At 39.8% G+C, this 24,902-nt stretch overlaps 1 protein-coding gene across 1 annotated transcript in view; it reads right to left on the bottom strand.

The window, feature by feature from the left end:
- Positions 1-295: 295 nt before the first annotated feature.
- Positions 296-24,902, bottom strand: part of LOC113043153 (chondroitin sulfate proteoglycan 4-like) — a 49,995-nt gene continuing 25,388 nt past the window's right edge. The window contains exons 3-10 of the mRNA XM_026202359.1: positions 20,804-24,352; positions 18,945-19,412; positions 11,209-11,385; positions 9,082-9,280; positions 6,759-6,890; positions 6,324-6,481; positions 5,502-5,685; positions 296-5,077 (exon numbers count right to left, since the gene is read on the bottom strand). Coding sequence (XP_026058144.1) covers positions 3,294-5,077; positions 5,502-5,685; positions 6,324-6,481; positions 6,759-6,890; positions 9,082-9,280; positions 11,209-11,385; positions 18,945-19,412; positions 20,804-24,352 — 6,651 coding nt within the window. The 3' untranslated portion in view covers positions 296-3,293. The remainder of the gene's footprint in view (positions 5,078-5,501; positions 5,686-6,323; positions 6,482-6,758; positions 6,891-9,081; positions 9,281-11,208; positions 11,386-18,944; positions 19,413-20,803; positions 24,353-24,902) is intronic.

The following is a 24,902-nucleotide window of genomic DNA, read 5'->3' as shown; positions in this document are numbered from 1 at the left end:
GCTGAAAACAGTCATGTCAGCTGTAGTAACAGGCCTGTGGAGCGTTTGACAGTGAGTCTTATTCCGAAGAAAGAGCCAAGAAGGTCCGAAGAAAGCGAAAAGGCCACTGGTAGGAAAGAATGAGCGCAAATGAGAGATCATGAAATACTGATGGACACCCTTGCGCCATCTGCTGGCCAAAATTATTAATAAGATAATAAGATAAATTATTCAGTGTATCTTTATTTTATATAAAATATTACATCATTTTAACATGTTATGTAACACTAAAACAAAGTAATTCAAGAAACAAAAGCAATCTTTTTGTTTTTTTTTATTTTGTTGTTGGGACCATGACATATTACTTTTTTCTATAGGGACATAATGAATTGCATGTTCACAAACTTTTTAAAAGAGCAAAAACCAAAATCGAATATATAGATGCTAAAAAAATAAATACTGGAAATGAAAACTCTCATCCACAAGTGAAATCATTGAAGAGCTGGAGGAAAGTGCATTTTGATTCGTATGACAGGTTTTATAATCTGACAGAATATATTTACAAGCAAACAGAATTCAAGAACACAAAGAGGGTTGCACATGGTTTTGGATTTAAGGTCAGCATATTCCCATAAATACCCAGAGAACAAATACCATTGATGTCCTGAGTTTTCATGTGATCTCAATTCTGCTCTGCAGAAACAAACCGATCCAAATGTCCTGAGAGGTCTCAGATGGGATATCCTAACCCCAGGATATGCAGTTAATACTAGCTTAATAAAGACAAGGGAAAATCAGATCAACAGTGATATCAATTCCATATGCAGTACCTTGGGAACTGATCATGTCTCTATATAATTCAATTCGGGAATGATGTGATTATAAGGAACGTCACTCTTTTAAGATAAGAAAAGCCAAACAACCGTTAAAACATCTTATTATACATTTCAGCCGGTGACAGTCCAAATGATTAACCAGGGACAAATGGAAATCTTTATATAAACAATTTTTAAGAATGTTAGGACAATCCTGTATGACTTTCTATCATCCGTGGAACCCAAATGAAAAAAGGCATTTAGAAAAATGTCACAAACAGTGACTAGCAAAAAGTATAATAAAATATATTATTTAAATTTCAGTGACACAAACTATGGAAGAAAGAAAGCCATAGAGGTTTTTAATGACATAATGTAAGGTTGAGTAAACTTGTGACAGAATCTTTTATTTTTGGTGGACTATAGCTGAATTTCAGTTTCTTTATTTCAAACACTGCAGAACTATATTTCTCAGACAGCAGAGTTTTGTAGTAAACAAAAAAAAAAGTAGTTTTTTTTTTAATGCATGTGCTCTGACATACTTTCAACCAGCCATGCGACAACTTACATATCTTTCTGTCTTTTTAAACCTAAAACAAAAGTTGTGAACTGAGCTCAGAAGCAGCTCTGGAAAATAGACGCTGCAGTCTGAGGAATAATGACCTCATAGCTTCCCCGCAGCCAATCAGGACACAGCGTGATTACAGCCACTGCTGACTCACTTCCTGTCCGTGGCTGCAGTTCTGAAGGAGAAAACATTAGAGTTCTTCAGTGCCTGTAATCAGTGCAGTGGATGAAAGCTTTTACGGACGAAACAAATACAACAAACAGAGTAGAAAAGATAGATTTATAGAAAAATACCTAAAAGCATTCAGTAAGGCTGTTCGTTCTACTTTCACACGAGTGATATGATGATTAGTAAACATGAAGTCTCATTTACAGTCTCAAACGATTAAATCTCAGCATTGTTTATGTGTCAAGACTGAGAAGTAGCTACACGTGGCATGGCTGTGAGATTACTCTTTTGGAGCAGGCATAATACGATTTTTAAAGCGACACTAGCACCATAGTCTGACCAAACTGAAGCAGAGTATGTATAATGTTTCCAACTTCTGTTACATCTCACACACATACAATTGTACTAGACTTTTCTATTTATACTCGATTGACCATAATACTGTTGCTTTGTAATACTTATCCCAGTTCTGTACAAATCAACAATTGGCCAAAATATATTGTAATACTTTTTCAAACAAGTTGTACAAACACAGGTACCTTCTGTTTCCTCACAAATCCACTTTGTTTTTTCCACCTTCAACATCTGTAGTTTTTTCCTGCATTTTCCACATTCTTTTAACCATTCTTTACAACAGCCCATCTATGGTTGAAATTTACATCATGCTCATTAAAAACACAAAATCAAAGCATACTTTCAGCTTAATAATTCTATGACTGTTATGCTGTCAATTACCACAAGAAAATATGTTATTAACAAGCACTTACGGTGACTCTATAGGGTAATATATTGCAAAGTTGTTGGTTTAATGTTTGTTAAAGCATTTTTATTAACTACCAAACCTAATTTTCAAACTCTATCTAGTCAAACACACCAAATTAATTTAGGATCAACTCATGATATCATTAGTAGAAACTCCACAACTTGAAATAGATCCTGGACATAAAAAAATGTGTACTGTTGGTGTGCCTCAAGGATTAGGTTTGGAAAAGCTGGTCTAAAATAAATAAAACCTTTTGCAATGGGACTACTTTTCTAGGTGGATGGATTTAGGAGTAGAGTTAACTGACTTTATGTGGCCGTAATTGGTTGAAGTTGGATAACTTTTCACAGACAAGGATAGTAAGTCATTCAAAGACAGTAGGTAATTTAGAAAATGGAAGTCGTGTGGCTATATTTCTGTGTGTATTTTAAAGGAGCAATGACTTCCACTGTAAGTGCAAGCTATTTTGATATTTTCTCAGGTAGTAATCAATATAATGTAACAGATGCTGTTGACAGAGCCTAACTTGTATTGAACTCAGCATATTCCTTTAAACAAGCCATCATAAAGATGCCAAATTGGCAGCACAATTTTAAATCACACAATGCATCACAAAAGAAAACAGGCTGTTGGGAAAATGGCACATATATTGATTGGTGTTTAAAAGCAACACAAACATAAATGTAAATAACACTAAAAATAAGATCTTAACAAGATACTGCCTAAACATACATAAGAAGGATTGTTCAAACATAACATGTTATGTTCTTGTCCAAAAGTACCTTAAAAGTTGGTTAATTCCACCTCAGTTGAGAAATGATGATGTGAGTATTAAAACATCAGCACACACACAGATCTGGCTGTGGCATCTAAGAAACCCAAAACTCAGATATGTGCTGGAATTCAATTCAGAAACATCAATAATGGTAAGAAAACTGTATAACACTGACTGGAATGATTCAAGGCCTTGAAAACACAAGTGTCCGGTCGCCTCCCCATCTCAAACCCAGTACTGGTTCTTTTTCAGTGCTGGGTTTGTTGTCCGACAGTGCTGTATTAACTCAGGATCCGCCCCTTTGGAGTCCATGCTTGACATGGGGATGTTGTTCGCAGGATCGGTTTTCCTAAAAGTCTCCTGACTCACTTCTCCATTCTTCGGCTTTGCTGCTACTGTTTGGACGTTGTGCTTCCCGGTTTTGTTGCGACGGACCAAGTAGTAGGCCAGTATTGCGGCCAGGAGCACGAGTAGGAGGATGACGAGAATGGGAATAAGGATAGCCCACAGTGTATTTCGTCTAGACACCACAGGAGTCGATGTAGTGCTGCCAGAAGCCACATCACCATCTCCTCCCCACCTGGGCTCGGCTGGCAACAGTGGCACTTTGAGGAGTGTAGCGCCATAAACTCTAGAAGGGTCATAAGGGACCACATGGAAGGGCAAGATGCACTCTGCAGGAGGAACGCCGTGTGCTTTTAGGAGAAAGCGGGCTTCATCTTGACCCTGACCTCCAGTGTTTTGACCCCCAGTTGTGTTTAAGATCTCCAGAGCTATCCGATCTTCATCCAGGTCTCGTTGGGTGAAGGAACTCACAAGTTGGAAATTTTCTTGCTCATCCCTCCTGACGAACCGAGCTCCTTGAGGTTGCTGGATAATGCTGAAGGTTGGAGACGTTCTGGTCTTGTTGGCCAGAGGTGTAGCGTCCAGCAACTTTCTGTCTACGAGTACAGTAGCACCTCTGGGGAGCAGGGGATTCTGGGCCACCTTTGCCAGTGGTTTCACAGTAATGTTGAGGACGGAGGACACATTTGCCGCCCTGCTTCGGGCTATAAAGGCCACGCTATCTCTCGGTGAGGTGGACTTAATGAAACGGACACTCACTCTTCCTTGTTTGATCTGCTTTTGCGTGAAAGCCGATGTGGGCTGTCTGTCCACCATAACGGCTGCGTATTTTGGAACATTGGTGATCTTGTAGAGTACATCTTCCTCGACAGGACCCCCAGTTGAGGTGTTAAGCATGTCCTCTGTGATTAGCGTCTCGTCATCTCCCTGCCTTACGTGGATCTCTGGAGCTTTTTTCAGTATCAGAGACTTGGCTAGGATTCCGATATGCAGCGTGTATGGGTCTGTTTGGTGTTTCCCGTCAGAAACTATAAATTCCATGAAACCATCGGACAGACTTCCATCGCTAACAAAAGCAACCCTTCCGGTGTTGATGTCTTCCTGGCTGAACCGGTTGATCCGATCTCCAGAGTCTTTGTAGATGACGTATCCATTAGCTGGACTCTTGGAGATGATAAATCGGACCTCGTCTGGTGTGCTGTCCTGGTCAACCGTTTTGAGGTAGTCTTTGGAGATGATGGTCGTGGAGCCCTGCAGTGCTTCCAGGAGCAAGTCCAAACTTACAAGTTCTGGCGGGTTTGAGTCTCGTCGTCTTATGGAGATCAGGAAGATCTCCTCCAGAACCACGGCACCGGGCTGGACTTGCGGAGTGCGGCCACTGGGGTTCAGATGGACCCGGAAAGAGAAGCTATCAGAAGATGCTCCGGAGTCATCGTGATTGTACTCTAGATCACCACGCGCCACATCATCCTGCAGGAAACGGGGAGCATCACGAGGCAGGTCCGACCCTCCGAGAGTGATCCGTCCATGATTGGGGAACCGATGCACTTCATAAACGATGTCCTGCCCTGTCCGCTTCTGCTCCGGCAAACTGGCCAGCAGGTTAGAAGCATCCAAAACAGAGCTGTCAATCACTTTAGACTGACCCTGCACCAAAGACACACCTGCAACACATTAACAAAACACCAAAGGAAAAGAATTACATTTAGACCTGTGTCCTAGAGATTAGCATACAACAGAGACCTGGAGGGCTACTCTGTAGAGTTTAGTCAAACCGTGATCGAACAGACCTACCTGTAATTTCTAATAACTCTGAAGAAGTTGATTAGATTGCTTGGTGGTCTTTGATTAGGTTTTGAGCTAAACTCTGCAGTGCAGGGCCAGTTTTGAGAAACCTTGGCATTCAAACTACAACCATATTGAGTAACAATGCTCATGCAGAAAATGCAAGTTTGAATGTGGACTGCATTGTGTTCAGTTCCCACCTCGTTTGCCTATTATGAGTATTCTGTTTACTTCGGTTTCAATTGACAGAGAGCACCTGCATCAAACCCCTACTCCAGATGTTTTTATTTAATTGGTAGCTACCTTTGTTCTTCCAGAGCTGAGATGACACATTTTTATTGGCTGCGTAGTATGACACAGTGACTGGCAGGCTGTGATGCAGCTCTGTTGCTGGAGGCGATCTGAGGGCCAGCTCAACAGAATCCTTCAGGACCCAGAAAGGCTCGGCCGGCATCTGATGCTCATAATATATGGCACCTGCATCCAACTGAACACACAAGAGGAATCAAAAACCCTTTTAGAACTGGCCACAGCCTATAATGCTTTTCATAAAACAGACCAAATGCTCAAATGTTGAAGCACCAGAGAGTAAAAACAGCAAAAAAGGAATATAGTTTGAATTCTAAATTTGAAATGCTTGCAGACTTTATGAGTTTAGATTTATCAGGCAAAAGCCTGAATGTAATGAGAGAATCGTGCTGCCCTCTACTGTCCACTAATAATTTCTGTGGCTCAAGTGATAGAGCATTGCGTTAGCGGCACAAGTTTGTGGGTTCGATTCCCAGGGAACACGTTTGGTAAAAACTGTTAGCCTGAATGCAATGTAAGTCGCTTTGGATAATAGTGTCTGCTAAATGCATAAATTATTATTTATTAATTAAATTATATGCACATATGTTGCCTTCTTGTGGCCAAAGATGGCATTACAATGGAAGAGGCTTTACAGAAGGCGCATTTTAAGGGTTTTTATACAATGTCAAAACAAAACAATCATTCTGTAAAATAATACTTATACCAATACTACTAGCGCTGCTAAAATATAAACCTTTCTAAAATGTACCTGTATGTGTTACTGGTTTCCTCTGCAAGTACATTTTCACAAATATACAATACAATATTATTTACCTCAGTCTGTGTGAATCTAGTGATCTCCTCAAACTGTCCACGCTGGTTAGGTTTGATTATTCGTCCCAAGCGAGGAGGTTTCACTAGTGAGTATGTGATTTCATCACCGCCTTCACTTGTTGTGGCCCGCAATACTCCCCTGATCACCTGCCTGGTGCCTGACAAGCATTTCCAAACAAATCATATCACTTTATTGATTTCTTCATGGAAACATGTTTTAGGGGCTGTCATACAGCTATAATTGACATAATTGATCTACAAGGTTGCTCCAGAAAAGATTTTGGACCGTTCATGATGAGGAAAATGAAAAATGCCCCCCCCCCCCCCCCCATTTGAAGATTTATGAACAATTTCTCTCTAGGCCAATAAAGATATTTTATTTGGCCAAGAGAAAGACAGGGATTTGTATTTGAGTTCTGGATGTGTGGAGCCCACCTGGGAAGACCATGAGTTCTCCCTTTGTTTCCATGGAGATGGTGAGCTGTCTTGCCTTGACAGTGAAGCGGTGGAGAGGTGAAGTGTGTTCTCCATCAGTCACAGTGAAGCTGAACCCACCAGACTCTGAGCCTGAGACCAGACACAAGCACATCATATTCACTACATATACACATCATATTCACTACATCATGTTATAGTCTTAAAAGTATAACATGGGGTGGTGTTGGCCCAGTGGATCCCTGAGCAAGACACTTAACCCCTAGTTGCTCCAGAGGCGTGCAACCTCTTACATATATAAATATATATATATAGCAATTGTAAGTCGCTTTGGATAAAATCGTCAGCTAAATGAATAAAAGTAAATGTAAAACAAGGGTTCTTCAATGGCTTCTTGCAGCACATTAGATTTATCAAAGTAAATGTTTTTTTAGCTAACTTTTATAAAAAAATTAGCTTTTAGCATTTAGAGTGTGTTATTGTGATGTGGTTGCAAGGTGTTCGGAGTAGTTATAGTGTTGAAAAGTGATCCTAGTTGGTTTAGTGTGTTGCTATGCAGTTCAAACTGATTTTTGTTTCAAGGTGTTTTTTTATTTTATTTTATTTTTTTAGCAGGTTACTATTATGATTTATGAGGTGTTCTGAGCTGTTTTTAGCATTCGCTAATGTGTTCTAAGTGTGCCATGCAGGTGCTAAGCTTTTCCAAATCTGTCTGTCTGTCTGTCTCTCTGTCTGTCTGTCTGTCTGTTTGTCTCTCTGTCTTTCTGACTGTCTGCCTGCCTGTCTGTCTCTCTGCCTGCCTGTCTCTCTGACTGTCTGTCTGTCTGTCTGTCTCTGCCTGCCTGTCTGTCTGACTGTCTCTCTGTCTGCCTGTCTGTCTCTCTGTCTGTCTGCCTGCCTGTCTGTCTGTCTCTCTGTCTCTCTGTCTGTCTGTCTGTCTGTCTGTCTGTCTCTCTGTCTCTCTGTCTGTCTGCTTGTCTGTCTGCCTGTCTCTCTGTCTGTCTCTCTGTCTCTCTGTCTGTCTGCCTGTCTCTCTGTTTGTCTGCCTGCCTGTCTGTCTCTCTGTCTGTCTGTCTGTCTCTCTGTCTCTCTGTCTGTCTGCCTGTCTCTCTGTTTGTCTGCCTGCCTGTCTGTCTGTCTGTCTGTCTGTCTGTCTCTCTGTCTGTCTGCCTGTCTGTCTGTCTCTCTGTCTGTCTGCCTGTCTGTCTGTCTCTCTGTCTGTCTGTCTGTCTGTCTGTCTGTCTGCCTGTCTCTCTGTCTGTCTCTCTGTCTGTCTGCCTGTCTGTCTGTCTCTCTGTCTGTCTGTCTGTCTCTCTGTCTGTCTGTCTGTCTGTCTGTCTCTCTGCCTGCCTGCCTGCCTGTCTCTCTGTCTGTCTGCCTGTCTGTCTGTCTCTCTGTCTGTCTGTCTGTCTCTCTGTCTGTCTGTCTGTCTGTCTCTCTGCCTGCCTGCCTGCCTGCCTGCCTGTCTCTCTGTCTGTCTGCCTGTCTGTCTGTCTCTCTGTCTGTCTGTCTGTCTCTCTGCCTGCCTGCCTGCCTGCCTGTCTCTCTGTCTGTCTGTCTGTCTCTCTGTCTGTCTGTCTGTCTGTCTCTCTGTCTGTCTATCTATCTATCTCTTTGAATGCTGCTGCTGAGTTGTTTGTTTTTAACATGTTCCTATGTAGTTGCTAAGGTGTTGTTTTTAATCATGTTGCTACTGAATATGACTGCTGTGTTGTTTTTAATGATCAGGTTTTAGCTTGTTACTATGCAGTTACTATGATATAATTGTAGGGTATATATATTTTTTACTTTTTTAATGCTATGCATTTGCTAACATGCTAATACTCATTTAAGTGGGTTTTAGCATGTCGCTAAGGTGTTCAGAACAGTTTTTTTCAGACGCTGCTACTCTGTATGATTGCTAAGTTGTTCTGAGTTGTTTAAACGTGTTGCTGTGCATTTGCTAATGTATCGTGAGTGGGTTTTGGCATGTTGCTAAAGGTGTTTTTTAGATGCTGCTAATATATATGATTGCTGAGGTGTCCTGAGGTATTTTAAGTTGTTTTTAGCTAGTTGCTATATGGTTGCGAAGACATATTGACTGAGTTTTACTATGTTGTTATGCAGTTTTTGGAGGTTTTTAGTATATTGCTGTGGTGGGCTTTGAAAGTGGCTTTTAACACGAGGTGTTTTCCATGTGGTTGCTGTTCTGATTGACATGCCCCAAAACACCTTTCTGGTTCCTCATCAGGTAGCCTACTGTCTTTTTTCTTTAGTAGCTGATATTTTAGTTTGCGTTAAAGGTTTTTAAGGACTCAATTCAAAGAAACTGATGTCAACCCACCCTCATGAATGAATAAAACCTCTCCGTTATTAATTTGAGCCTGGGTGAAACTGTCCACGCTGTCATCCGGGGACACTTTAAAGGCAACAATCCCATTGCTGGGCATCTCGATGGTATACACCAGCTCCTCCGGAGGGGTGTCAAGATCTTCGGTGCTCAGCATATTGGCCGTGATTTCAGACTCCTCGCCAGCTAGAAGCTGAAAGGAGAGAGCAGACACAGAAACAAAGAGATAAACAAACCAATAAACAAGATGGAACAACTAAACTGTTGTTTTCAGACGTGTCTAACTGTCTGGAGTCGTTGGGATGTGAAGGAGGCAATTATGTCTCCTCTGATGTTGCTCTAATGGATGTGTAATGGACAAGTTGCTGAAAGACATTCTTAAATGATGAAATTCAGCTGGGAGAGTGCAGGGCTGCCATGTGAGCGCCACACATCAACACCCATTTATCTGTTCCTGAACGCTTTCACTGCCTCCATCTACCGCTCTCTTGAGAGGCAGAGGGAAAAAACTGGAATTGAGTACATGGCGTAGTGCCCTGGAACAGAAAGGTCTACAAACTCATTATCATTTAGTAATCTAGTTTCCACATAACGTGACCTTCAAGATTTAAGTGCATGTAAAATCATCTCCTTTCCTTCTGTGAGTGATATTTAATGGGGGGCAATGCAGTGTCATTACCAGGGCAAATATTAGTCATAGCATATAGCTCTCTGTACTGCCCCCTGGTGACAAATCAAAGACCTTTTCATCACTTCCTGTGTCGTATATCCACAGGCATCCACTAGATGGTAGCACTAGACCAGAGTACAGTATGAGTGAAACATATGAAACAAGTATCTCCTAAATTGGGCTGGAAATTGCTGTTTCTTCATACTCAATATTTAATAGATGTAACATGGATCAGAGGCTGCATGGCAAATCAAATCCCATCATGCTGTGCAGAGGTCTGCTTTGATGGGAAACTGCAACCTCTCTCTGATTAGACTGGTGTGTCTCTATAAGGTCTCTACATTAGAGCAAAGGGAGCCCAGAACTGATATTTTACTCTGTGTGTGTTTGATTATTCGAGTGATTGTGTATTTGTGGATGAATCTCAGAAAAGTTTCATGTTTCATGCCAAAGTCAAAGTAAAATCACATGAAATTGTAAAACAGAGCCATTTAGGGAACGCCACGATTTTTTGCATCGGGACAATAATTGCAACGAAATGCAAAACGAAGCTCATTCACATTACTGTAATGTGAAAATGATGATTTCTTAGATACCATAGTAGTATTTTTGTTTGTAATTCCAATAAAGATTTTTTTTTTGCCACTTTACAGTCATTATAATTATTTATATATTTTGCATTATGCAGCTAATTCTATTCATATCACAATAATACAATAATAATTTAATACATAATATACATAACTATAATTTCTGCGAATAAAAAAAAAAGAAAATAATGTATAATTGAAAAAGGTATAATTGTTTTAATTTTTTTTGGCTATATATAGCACACACATAATTACTATATATAATTATTAATAATAAATTAATAAATATTATATTTGTAATATATTTAAATACATTTTTTCCCCTTTTGATACTTTTGACTTTAGGGTAAAATATGAATCAGGCACTTTCTAGTGAAATCACCTAATCATAAGTGTGTTTTAAATACTGTGCTGGTAAAACATGTGTTTACAATTTTGAAAAGAGCAGGCCTGAATTTTCGACTTTCTCTGTTATTATCATCAGTAACCATTAAAAATTGAGGTGTCCCTGGATTAAAGCATGTCTAATACCGAGTCAGACAGAGAGAAGGCACGCGAGCATGAGAAGGGGAACTATCCGCATGTGGAAAAACACACATATCATTATTTCACATTTTGCGGGAGTCGAGCGGCGTCTCTGATTGGTTGGCCTTCCCTCCAGCCCAGAAGCCGAATTCTTCCCACCGTCATGGTTTCCAAAAATATGAGTCTCCACGGTGACCAGAAACCACAGACAACATCGAGCAAGCACTGAATGACACTCTGTGTTCCAGCGGAGGGAGTCGCTCTGAGTTTTCCGACTATGTCTCTGTTCTAGAAGCTACATTAATGTTTAAAACAGGGAAAAAGGTCTGGGTGTACCTCCATTCCGGTGTTGCGTTGTAGGCGGGGCTCCTCGTCATTCACAGGGAGGATGGTGATGCCGATGGTCAGGGACGCACTCCGGCGGGTGATGTGAAAAGCAGTCCCCATGAGGGTGAAACTGTCCTCTGTGGTCTCGCTGCTGTCGTGGATGTAGTACACCTGTCCCTGTTGTACCTGAGGACACAACATACACAACAGACATCAAAAATACAGTCCACACACACACTCCTAATCCTTTTTCTTACCATTAGGGCATTTTTGGTTTTACAGCGGCTTTATTTTGTCCTTTTTTCAAGAGACAAGACATTAAAAATGGCCTGCAGATGCAGTTTCCCTCCGAAACGATGAAATAAATAAACAAAAACTACCATGAGAACCATAGTTCCTGTTTTCAAGATTGTTTCTTGTTGCTAATCAGAATCTTACTGTATTTTTGGCACTTTTTAATTATAGAATAACCCTCTTTTTGTGTTATGGTCAGTTTGAGCTGGAGAGGATTTTGGAGAAGCTACATTATTTTGGAGGAGCTATATTATTACCTTTATATCAGATTGTTTTCTTTCAAGTAGCCAGGTTTTGTATTTCTTTTTGAAACTGATTGATCATAGGCCTTATTGATCTAAGCCTATGTATCTCAGTTTTTGAGCAAATATTGTCATAATTATCCACAAATAAGGTTTTTTTACTCAAAAGCTGAGGTGCCTAAGTTCAGATCAATGAGGCCTACGATCAATCATTTCCAAAAGAAATACAAAACCTGTCCCAATTAAAATAAAAATAAAACAAATTGACAAAAAGGTAAAATCCAATATTGTTGATAATACAGCATAATGAGACATTTACAAGCAATTTTTAAAAGGCTGATGATTTTTTACTGAGAACGCCAAATTAGATAAAGGATGTTCAGAATCGCACGAAGAATCGAGAAATTACAGAAAATAATGGAGGAAACTTATACCTAAAATGTATTCGAATTGCAATAACATGACAGATTATCACAAGACTGACACAAACGTATGTCTTGAACATGTGCTCTAACCACTACGCCACATCTCCAACCTTTTTTTATTTCTAAGATTAACATGGTTGTGAATAGTGAAGCTGTTCTTCCAAACAAGCCATTTCTCAGTCTGTTACCCTACACAATTAAATGTACATCCGTCACACTAAAACTGAATTTGACGTGGGTGGTCAGATGCAGTTTTTAAACAAAGTGCAGATTTAGTCAAACAAACATAAAGCAAACTTTAGGAAGCCCCACAGCTGCGAGTGCGTCATGTGAAACTAAACTATGTTAGTGTGTCCGGCGCAGGAGGTCAGACGTCTGCTCTGTAACATGTGCTATACAGATTTGAACAGGCTCCAGATGATCAGATCATTGCACACAGTACAAATCTTAACATTGACCAAAAGCCCTCACATTTTCTTCAGAAAACAAAAAAATCTAACTGGCATTTCATTTTTTGGGGCTTATTTTCATTAGTATGAGCACCTAGCTCCAAGAGCTGTGTGCTAACCGCTAAGCCCAAGCTTATGCTAACAGATTTTTTTGAATTTTTTTTTTGAGAAAAGATGTGCCTCTCCTCTTTCTGACACCATTCAAGTCTGCATATTTGTCAGGAAATCGATAACTTATGGCAGCTGTTTATGGAAGATGTCATTTGGAATCGAGGTGAAATGTTTATTTTTGGTCTTCTTAACATTTTTATTTATAAGAAGCATTTAAAGGAGACAGAGGACAGACAACCATGTGAAGAATATGACAAGCTGGATTCAAATCCTATTAACCATACACGCAATACAACCTGCAAAACATTTTCATGAAAATGTTTTCTATTAGTATCATTGTAACATTAGTTTTTAGGACGTCTATCTATCTATCTATCTATCTATCTATCTATCTATCTATCATATTACTAGTATACTGTATATATGAACTCTCGAGTAAACTGTATCTTGTTTTAAGGTTTTTGTAGATATTTCGACTTGAAAACAAGTAAAAGGTCGATTAACTTAGAAGTCATTTAGGCAGTATGTGGCTTAATGTGTCACAGCATGTATGCTAAATGTTATGTCGCAAGCTTTGAGAGAACCGAAGCTTTTGTGGAGAAAATGTGAGCTTCATTTCTTTTCTGCTGCTGTTTAGTCAGTAAATCGTTGTGTTTGCCAGGAAATCGATACTGTTAGCGACTGTTCACAGAAGATGTCAGTTTTCCAAGTCTGGTCAAATGTTTGAGCTAACATGCTAATGGCTGAGAATCTCTGACCTTTTTGCCATTTTTATTGATAATACAGGTAAAATAAAAAAAGGGGCAGGAAACGAAGGAACAAGAGACACATCACAGTCTGCCAGTATGAGCCACAGTCCTTTGTTTTAAAGTGTGCATGCCAATGATTTACATTTTTTTTTTATTGTTGACGTTAAATGACTTGAGTTGATTTAAACTCTACTTGCATTTTAGCAGCAAATTCGTCTATCACTTGATAGAAGCTAGCCACATTGGCTCACAAATGTTAACATGGACAGGTTTGTGACATTCCCCTAAAACATTTGTAATGCCAATATAAAAAAATGAAAAATAATAATGTTAATACTGTAGGTATAATTTATTGTATTATTAAAAGTCCACCATGTTGTTCCAACCCTTTTGTGGAACTGAAAAGAAGATGTTATAACCAAAAGTTTTTGGTTTCCATGGAGCATTAATAAACAAAACACACAATACAAGTCAATAGGAACCAAAACTTTGGTTACCAACATACAACTTCAAAATATCTCCTTTAAGTTCCACAAAAGAAAGAACGTGACCAGTTTGGGATGACATGAGGGTGAGTAAATGATTTCCATTAAATTTTTAAATGATCGTTCCATTAATTATGTTAATAATACGAGTTTGATTTTGTACAGTAAGCAACTTTGGCACTTTGTCCAAAGTCCTAAGGAAAACGCCAAAGCTGCTTCACATTACTCTGCTGTTGTTTAGTCTACATTTGTTATGAAATTGATAACTGTTGGCGACTATCTACATAAGATGTCAATTGTTGTAGCAGAGGAGAAATGTATTACAGATTTTTTCGTCATGACATGCTAATATCCGTTCTCTCTCTTTCTTTTTGAAGCCTGTGAGCTGTTTTGAGATGTTTTCATCTCAGTGCATTGTGAATGTTTGCTACTATGCTGCACCGTAAGCTATCATTACAATCTGTCCCCTGGTGTGGCAGCGGTGACCGGCAGTATACAAACCCACCGCTGACTCCATAACACAGAATAGAGAAACGGCACATTCAGCTCAGTAATGAGCATGACGCATACGTCTTTAATTTAGGAACAATTCCGCCTTGGTTCCTTTCCTGCGCAGTAGTTTTTTCCCATATGGAACATATTAGTTGTGTTTCAGAAAGCATTGCATAACTGAAGAAAGCAAACGTAGCACAGGACAGCGAGCGCCAGAGTGGTTAAGACGTCGTGTATTAAGATGAAGTGTGGAGTGGCTACAAACAATGAAGTTATTCTGACAGCTGGACTAAAGCCACAAGACACTGATGCTGAAATTCTTCAATCTGTCCTCCATCTGTGATCTCCCTCTCTCTCAATCTTCCCTTCTCTGTCTGATCTGAGAGCTGTGTTCATTGCATATGATATCTGTCAATCTAACACCACTCAAGTCCTGCTGCGTCTCAATCGCTGAAAGGAATTTTCAATGTTATTTGGAACTTCAGACCTTCAAAATGTCAACGCCGCTGTTTTCAATAACACCAAAAGCATATGCGACCTGCTTTGTCATTTTGAGTCACTTAGTTTTTGACAGAAAATAGCAAAGTCTCAGCTTTCAAATTATTTAGATATAATAAATGTACATTCATACTCAAAAGCATTGATGAGATTTAATATTAGAAATACTGTCTATCAGAAAACCGTATCTTGGAAAAATGACCTCTAAAAAAATATTTAATTATTATTTTTATTATTCATTATTTTTATTTTTTTTTTACAAATTATCTGACAAAATTAAGAGATAATCAGCTGGTAAACCTGATGTTAGCTACATACATTGCAAAAATATAAATAAATAAATAAAGATATACAATAATTTCTTACTCTGGGTATTTGTCTTGTTTTCCAGTACAAATATTTAAACATTACTTGATATGCAAAATTACACAGAAAAAGTGAGTTTATAGCAAAAACAACAACAACAAAAAAAATCTATCGATGAGGCCAGAAAAGCTCAACTTAATTCAAAGGGAAAACAAGTTTATTTTTCCAAGTCCATTGGCAGAAATCCGTTCTCATTTAAAGCATTAAGTCACTCAACTGTGATATTTCTTTCAGAAAAAGATTTTATTTATCTTGTCATTTTGCTTCTCAAGTAAATCTAGCTCAATTTAGGAATGTTTAGAGACTTTATTGGAAAACGAGACCAACAAATTAAGCAAGAAAAACTGTGTACTAGATGGTTTATTGATGTTTACATTTTTATTGATGTTCTGTGAAGATTTTACTGCTGTAGATTTGTTGTGAAGATGCTAATCTCCCACACGCTACATTAAAGAGTAACATTTTGAATATCCAGATAAAGCTGACAGTATTTAAAAACTGAGACTTTGCAATTCTGTTTTGGTAACACAGAAATTGAGCCTGAAGTTGAAAATAACCTGGGAAGTAAATCTGTTCTGGCTGAATCGCTCCCGAGTTAAACTGATCTCTGTTCTCAATGTTGCACGCCTGGTGGCGCGGTGTAAATGCTTTATTTGTGGGATATATGGGCTAGTTTATTCTGGCCCATGGCTGCAGGGAAGCGCAAGTCAGAATTTCCATCAAGTTGAAACGGCAGCCGTAAGAGCAATGTCTAACCGCTCTCAAACAACAGTATACTCATTCTACTGCCAGTCTTTCCCTGCTCATTCTTTCCACAAGAAGACCTCTGGGTCTCTCCACTAGATATCATAATACGAAGTAGTTTTGGGGGGCCTGCTGGAAACAAAGAGAGCTAGATAAATCTTAAAAGACAGTGGGAGAAAGAGAAATTGTGTCCTTGAGCCTCTAAAACACAGCGAGCATCAGACAGGCGTGATCAAGGTCCGCCTCAATAGCTGTTATTCTGTGAACGGCTTGTAATTAAGATGCAGAAAATGCTATTTTATGCCTGACTGTTCCCCAGTGATATGGCAAAATGCTACACAGGGATCCTGGTAGTCTCTGAGAAACCATTACATGAGGCTGTTCGCCCTTTTAATTAAAGCCAATGACAGCTCCTCTGGTTCCAGTGCAGCTCTTTTATCGTGAGAAGAATTAACTCTCATTGCAGACATAAAGTACAAACAAACAAAACAAACAAGCCTGTAATTACGGCATCATTAGTTGTTCCCACTGTTTCCTCAATAAATGAGAACAGTCTACTCAAAAAAAGAAAATTCTGTCATCATCTGCTCACCCTCATGTCATGACTTTCTTCCTCCTGTGAAACTCAAAACCATTTCCAAAACGCTTGAGCGAAAAATGAAAGCATATTGTGACCAGTGGCTTTCAAGCTCCAAAAAGGACAGTAGAGGACCATAAAATTTGTCTTTATGGCTCAGAAACAACATTTTGTTTGTTTTGTTTGTTCTATGTCTGTCGATCAGCAACTCTACATATATTCAAGATGTTCTGCCATTTTCTATGACATCTTCAACCTCTTCTTGTCAGCATGCATTGTCCCCAACTTTCTCAAGTCTGCCACCATTGTGCCCATCCCCAAGAAAACAGTTTTCAGCAATCCTAATGATTACAGACCTGTGGCTCTCACTTCCACTGTGATGAAGTGTTTCGAGAGGCTGGTACTCAGACACATTATATCATCACTTCCTTCCACCCTGGATCAACATCAGTATACATACACAGATAACAGGTCAACTCTCTACACTGTTAGCTGTTTGTGGACCTTAGTTCCACATTTAACACTATCATTCCCAGCAGAATGGTCACCAAACTGCTTAGCCTGGGTTTCATTGATGACATATGTTTCTGGGTAAAGGATTTTCTTACAAACCACACACAGACTGTCAGGCTGGGGGGCCATCACTCAACCATTCTGACTCTCAGCACTGGAGCTCCTCAAGGCTCTGTGCTGAGTCCTCTGTTATATTCACTATAGCCTCTCAACCGTAACCCACAGAACAAACACAATCATTAAATTTGGAGATTGCATCACTGTGCTGCGGTTGATAACAAATGGTGATGAGTCCGCCTACAGGGAGGAGGCGGCTGAACTCTCAGAATGGTGCATCAGTAACAACCTGACACTCAACACATACATTTCTGGAAACAGAAAGAGGAACCAACCCTTCTATACACAGGAGGATAAATGGTGGAGAGGGTTACCACTGTTAAATTTCATGGCACACACATCTCCCTGGATCTCTCATGGACTGTTAACACAACGTCCCTGGTCAAGAAGGCACAGCAATGGCTGTACGTCTTGAGGATGCCGAGGAAATCTATTTGGTCTCAGCAGCTGCTCGTGTCCTTTTACCACTGTTCAGTGGGAAGCATACTCTCCCTTGGGATTCTGGTGTGGTATGCTGGCTGCACTATAGCTGAGAAAAAAGCTTTGCAGAGAGTCATCAAATCACTAGTGCACAGCTGCCTTCACTTGCTGACATCTATAGCACCAGATGCATACGTCGGGCCAGAAGTATAATAAAGGACTCTCCCCAGCCTGGCAACCACCTCTTTACTCTGTTGCCCTCTGGAAGATGCAACAGATTCTATGAGAAAACACCTCCAGACTTCAAAACAGTTTTATCCTCGTGCCCTCTTATACCCGAACTGAAATTAATAGAAGACATATCACTCAAACACAGTTTTCAAAGTTGTGGTATACTAAGGACTATACACTTACTACTCGTATAGCTATGTATATTTAAGCCACCTCTGTAAATATCTGCTATTTTTGCACACATTTGGTTTAAATAACAGTTTACATTTGCACTGTCTAGTATATACCTGTTTACATTTGCACTGTTTACTTGTCTGTATCATTGTTTACATTTTGTTAAATGTACATTTTTGTATGTATGTGTGTGTACTTTCAATGTGAGAGCAAAAATGTTGTTGTACAGCTATACAATGACAACAAAAAGCTGTTTTATTCTATTCTATTCTAATTCATGTTTTCTGAAGTTACATGAAAGGCACTGCAGATCTTAAATTTCCTGTTTCATATTCTAGCTGCATCATTATAGTATTATAAGTCATGTGGACTGCTGTTATGGAGATTTTGTGTCCTTTTTGGATATTCCGACCTCCTGGACACAATATGCAATAGTTGTATAGTAAAAATCAGTGTCTGGATTATGCAAAATAAACGTAAGAAAACAAGTAAATTATAACAGAATTTTTAATTTCATGTCAGTGTTATGATTCTTAACTAAAATGAAAAGAAACTAAAACTATTCAAAATAGCTTTCAGTAATTAAAATAAATCCAAAATAAAATGCAGTCTAAATATTCAATGGAAAAATCTATATCCTCTGATGCCCATAAAGATTGATGAACTTGTTTCTGAGGTTACTCAATGGCCACTCCTTTGATGCCCATATAAGGGTTGGTGAACGTTTCTGAGGTAAAATGAAAATTAAAAATGACTAAAACTTAAATTAAAATGAACATAAAAATAAAAGTTTATTAAAACATTAATATAATAAATGCATAATAAATAGTAAAATGTTGTGTATTTGTTGGCACTCACATCCTCCCAGGTGAAGGTGACAAGTCCATCTTCTACATCCAGATACTTAATATCTCCATGCTGAGGTGCTTCCTCCATTATGAACTCGATGTTCATGGAACGGTAGAATTGGTGTGTGATATTCAGAACCTCTTGGGTCAGCGCCACAGATCCGCCCTCCCTCACAGTGAGGTTGACCACCTGGATTGGTATGATGCGTGGAACAATGACCACCTGCACCTGTAGATCTTCTATGGTGGTGAAGCCATTGCTGACATCGACTGTGAAGTGATCCTGGCCCTGAAGGGCAGCGGAGACATAAAAGATTCTGCCCAGGTTTATGTCCTCTTGTGTGAAGGATTGAATGTAGTCCAGCACGGGTGACGCTGTGCTTTCTGAGTAATTTTTGAGTTCGACCACATGACCCAGCCGTGGAAAGTCTTTGACGGAGTACACCATCTCTTTGGGCAGGATGTCTTTTTGCATAACCTAAGAGGAGGGCAAGAAGTCCTTCAAATGAGCGCAGTAAGAACCTGGAAAAACTGCTTTCAATAACTGCATATCCCTACGGACAACAAGATACCAGCTTCTTTTTAATAGTAATTACCTTCAGAACATGCAGAATATTTCTTTCACAATGTAATGTATACTCTTTCACTAATGTATTAATGAAAAGTGCTGAAGAATTTGTATTTGCATACATTTAAATATTATGTGTGATATCAGTAATGTAAGGGCATTAGCTTATTTTGACATGCCATATTTGAACACGTAATTGAAAATTACATTGAAGAAAAAAAAATGTTACACTGGGATCTACATGTGGATGAATAAAGGAATTTAGTTGTTGGCTGAACTATCCCTTCTACTTAAATCTTAGAGTAATATTTACATAGTTAAAAAATACATAAAGAATGTTTTGATCTATCAAATGGCCCTGAATGGTACATTATAGAAACCTTGAGCTGTTATCATAAATAAGATTATACCAAATCTCTATTTAGCATGTGATCTATCTCCGAAACTGGGAGGAAAAAGTAACACAAAACGTAAAACAATGTCAGGCATCACAAATGTCCTAATGAATCTGAGCAGAGTCTGTTTCCTCTACTGCGACACTTGGGTAATTACTGAAATTACTCTCAGTGGAGCGTCAACAATAGCAGAACCACTGCCGAGTTTCAACTACATTTGAAACATTTTCTTTCTTCTAAAACACACAGTTTACAACTAAATGCAAAGCAGCTCCTGGATAGATTTATGAGACCAGCATTCTGGGATTTTGGGAGCAGTGCTCTTGCGGTTCTGGAAGCTTCCACAACTGTAATGCAACAGCTGCTGAACACAAATTATCATTAAGGACTGTTGGATGTCTTTGTCAACTGATATTAAAATTTCTGCTATATGTGAGGTGTTTAAAGCACTGGCTTTCTGTCTTTGGATAATAACTTATGACTTGACATGAAAGCACTCTCATGGCCTCTTTCCTAAAACACTCCAACAAGTTGAAGAAAACCTTTTTTCTTTTTTGGCTGTAAATTGTTATTTTGTAACAATTTTCTTTTTTTGTGATACAAATTAATCTAATTTAGGCATTGAGTGGGAAATAAATCAGTGTTCAGATCATATAATTATGATTATTAAACCCAAATCACTACAGTACAATAACTATACCTGAGCAGCAACTTGCAATTTTATGTTTGATCCACAAATGGCAATCGAGAGGTCAGAGTTCTGTAGTGCATCTACAAGAGCATTTTTTTTTTTACTAACAATTTACACACATTTAAGCATTTTTTTTTAAAATATGTACTTGAAACAAGAACATGCCATAAAATGCCAACATATGAAAAATATTTAATAAAGGTATTAAGTTTTACCTCCAGGTTGCTTGCGTTAATAACAGAATGCTCTCCTTCATAGGCAAGAATCACAAGATTTGACACGACCTTTGGCTGTGACAGGTATCCATTCTTGAATATCTTAATCCTGAAAGTGCCCTCTGTGGACCAACCCTTAGCTTGCACAGTAAAGGCAAATGAATCTTTTGAGCTCATGCTCTGGTCACTGTGTTCATAGGAGACCACACCCTTAGTCAGGTCCTCCTGTGTAAATGTGGAGGATTCAATTCCACTGACTATAATCCTACCATCACTGGGAGGAGAAGTCACATCATAAATTATCTCAGCTGCACTTCCGATGTCCACGTTGGTCTCTGCACTTAGCAGACTGGTGTTCAGTGTCTTGGTGCTACCATGGTCCATGACCACCATGGTATTGTTGGCTATATGTAGGTAAGGGTCACCTGCTTGCACCTGAAGTATAGCTGTTGTCTTATGTAAACCATCAGATACTTGAAGTTGGAATCGCTCACGATCTGCCCCATGATGGATAAACAAAACCTTTCCGTCCCTCAGGTCAGCCTGGGTAAAGCGGTAGAGAGGTTGAGTTGGGTCTACTGCAGAGACAATGTTTCCTGAAAGAATCCCCACTCTCACATAAACCAGCTGGGTGTCATTGAAGTCAGAGTCATCGTCTTTGAACAAAATGTCATCAGTGGTCAATAAACGCTGGCCATTTCTGACAACATTAAAAGGTTTGTGAATTACTCTTTGAGGTACGTAGTCATTCCTGGATTGTATTGCAATGTTAAACACACCCCTCAGTACCTCATGACCCTCTTCTCGCCAACCATTGCCACCTCTTGAATCAAATGCCAGAAAGGAAAACTGGTCATGACTTGTCTTTGATCCATCATGTTTGTAGACCAACCTGTTCAAAGAGAGATCCTCATTGCTAAAGACTTGAATTGCACCATCAAACCTTGGCATTCCTGGTGGGGAGTCTCTGATAAGACGACCATGTTTGGGATCTTGCACTATCCTGTACACAAAGTCTGTTGAGGTAGAGGTTTGAACCCAGAGGTATTCTTTATTTAGGATGTTTTCATTTCCTTCAAGCACAACAAGTCTCTCATTGATGAGGACAGGAGCATCAGAATCAGCCTTGATTTTGATTGGAAGGGTGTACACTCTGGAGAACTGATCCTCTGTGATTACTTTGAACTGGAACTGATCTTCAAAGTCAACCGCTCTGCGGACACGAGGACTGTAGCTTATGAAACCATTCAAAATGTCTTGTTGGGTGAAGGTATCACCATCAGACAACTCTTTATCAAGCATCATCAAGACTCCTTGGACTGGGCTTTTTGTAATCATGTACTGGATTGATCTTGAATCAGTGTTGCTTTCCATTACAAAAGCTTGTAGTTGTTCAGGTTTAATGACCTTTTGCTGCCCATCTTCAACTTCTAGAGGAACACTTTTAGCTATTCCTATAAGGGCAGGCATGATCTCTATCATAAATAAGTTGTCTGGAAGGCTGACCTGTCCAAGCTGTGCACTGAAGTGAATAAACTCCGTTTCTGTGCCCTTGAGATCAGCTGTGGGGTTAGGAACATATTTCAGTCGGTTTTGCTCCAGGTCAGACTGATGAAATAGTGTGACTCTTTTTGGTACCCCATCATCTGAGATCAACTGCAGTTCTCCAAACTGAAGTGGCTGAGTGACATTATATACAACGTCACCAGTTTTTGGAATTGCAGAAATGGCCAGATTTTGTATTGCAATAGGGGTGCTTTCGTCTTGGGTGATCAGAAGGCCAGTATTTGTTACTACAGTCATCTGTGGCTGGGTTATAAGCAACTTAAATGTGCTTGAGTGGCTAACTGAATCTCCATCTGAGACCTGCAGGGTGAGTTTTGGCACTTCTCCTCCTTTGTGCACATAGTAGATATTTCCTTCTTTAAGTTGTGTACAAGTGAACTCTCTTAGACCAAATCCTGGCTGCTGAGCATTTTCCAGATATCCAGCAGCAGTAGGGTCCGACGTGACTGTGACCTCAAGTTCAGCACAACGATTGTCAGAGTCTGAGATTTTAATGAGGTTTGGGCTCAAACGTGTGCGCCCATAAGCTGTGATTGAGATGTCACCTGCACTGAGCTGAGGGATGTCATTGAAGGGTATGATCTCCACCGGAAGCACAAACTTGCGTGCAACCCTCAAGCACTCTGGGAGATTTGTTCCATGGACAGTCACCTCTAGTTGGATTTGATCTCCATACCTTTCATTACCATCATGAATATACTTGATTTTCTTGTTGACAACATCAAGAAGGGTAAATTTCTTTACTCTTGTCTGTCTTAAGTTCATATCAACCACTCCATACCATGGATCGTTCAGCAGAGTAAAGATGATCTCAGATTCACGAACACCTGCAGCTTTTAGGTTAAATGTTGGGTTAAGGTTTACAATGTCAATGTTGGCCTCTTCTCCCTCAAGAACCTGCAGAGGAGTTATGTCCAGGAGCTTGGAAATGTTGCGGAACATCTCTGGCAAGTCCTCTGTAGGGAAACAGTGTCTTTCATCATTATTAACATTAAAGTATGTGATTATTACTGGAGGTGAAGTTGTAAAATCCAAATCTTCATCATAAGCCGAGTAATCATATTCTCCTTCACATTTCACATGAATGTCTTTAGTTATCAGAGCATCCTGCAGGCTTCTGCCCTTCTGATTCACCTTGATTTCTCCTAAACATCCAATAAAGGACTCTGTTGTGACCTCCTCCTCCACACGAGCCAAATAATTCTGAAACATATCCTTCATCTTTCTTTGAATACCTCCTAGATACAGGTTCCCCACTAGATCCAGATTTTCTGTCTCATTAAGAGGGAGAGAAACTGTTTCACTGTCCACATTTATTGAGAACTCATTGGGGCCAATTTGAACTTTAACTCTGTGCCACTGATCATCATCAACTTTCACCTGCACATTGTCTAGCACATACATTCCACTTCCCAGATCCATTACACCTTTTAGGAACCCTCCTGCCATTCCGATTGCAACAAAGTCTGTCTGGTGTCCTGGGTGGAAGAGCAACAGAGCATCTTCAATGGTCGTCTTCATCAGCATCTCCAGGCTACGGGAGCCTGAGCTAGGTCTGGTCCAGGTAGGGAGAGAGACGAATGATTCTGGACTGATAAAGCTTGTGGCGTCTCCATCCCCTGCCTCAAACTCACTGCTGCAGCTGTCCTTGGTGTCATAGCAGACTGTAGCTGCTGAATCCAGAATATCAAAGTTGTGAGATTTAAACATCACGTTGCTCATGCAGCCACGCAGGGAGGGAATAGCTGTGCTCAAGTACTCCACATCCAGGTCCCTCACACCCCCAAGAAACACGCCCTTGTCGATGTTCAGGTACTCATCTTCATTCTCCACTGGGATGAAGGTGGTGTACAGTTTGTCTATGGCCATAGTAAGTTTGGAGTCTTTCATAATGAGAGACACATGATGCTCCAGAAGGTTACTGAGCTGGAGACCCACGGTGGAGGAGAGAACCTGTTCTCCGGAGCCCATGTCAATTCTAGCCTGTAAAGATACACAGACGAACAAATTATTGAACAAAAAAAGTGACCGGTAAATATAAGAAGAAAAACATCATGTTTACATTTACTGGACAAAAACGTTTGTGCTGTTTGCCTGTGAAAAAGCTCCTGCCATGATGTTAGGGTGTTTTGAGTGGATACCTGTTGAACAACCCCCCCCCCCCAAAAAAAAATAGCACTTGGTGATATGTTTTTAAGCATGGCAGCTGGTTAGAGTTGGTTAAAGATGGTCATTAGTTGGTCCCAAGCTGGTTATAACCTGGTCCTGAGCAGGAGCTAGGAGCTCAAACCAGCTACCATGCTTCAACAGCTAACCAGCGTTTTTTTCAACAGGGTAGCATGGTGTTTTTAACGCAGTTTCTAAGCTGCTCTGAGTGTTTTGTAGTATATTGCTAATCGGTTAAGATGTTTTGGTTTATTTCTTGCAATATTATTTTAGGTAACATTCATGTTTGTAGCAAAAATTGGCTGTAGGAATTGCATGCTGAAGGTTAATACGTGTTAGTATAGTAAGTTTGTTCAGGGTTTTGGGG

Source organism: Carassius auratus, chromosome 25, assembly GCF_003368295.1.
Source record: "Carassius auratus strain Wakin chromosome 25, ASM336829v1, whole genome shotgun sequence".
Classification (NCBI taxonomy): domain Eukaryota; kingdom Metazoa; phylum Chordata; class Actinopteri; order Cypriniformes; family Cyprinidae; genus Carassius; species Carassius auratus.
Note: the sequence above shows the minus strand (reverse complement) of the source record. Positions and strands in the feature narration are given on the sequence as shown.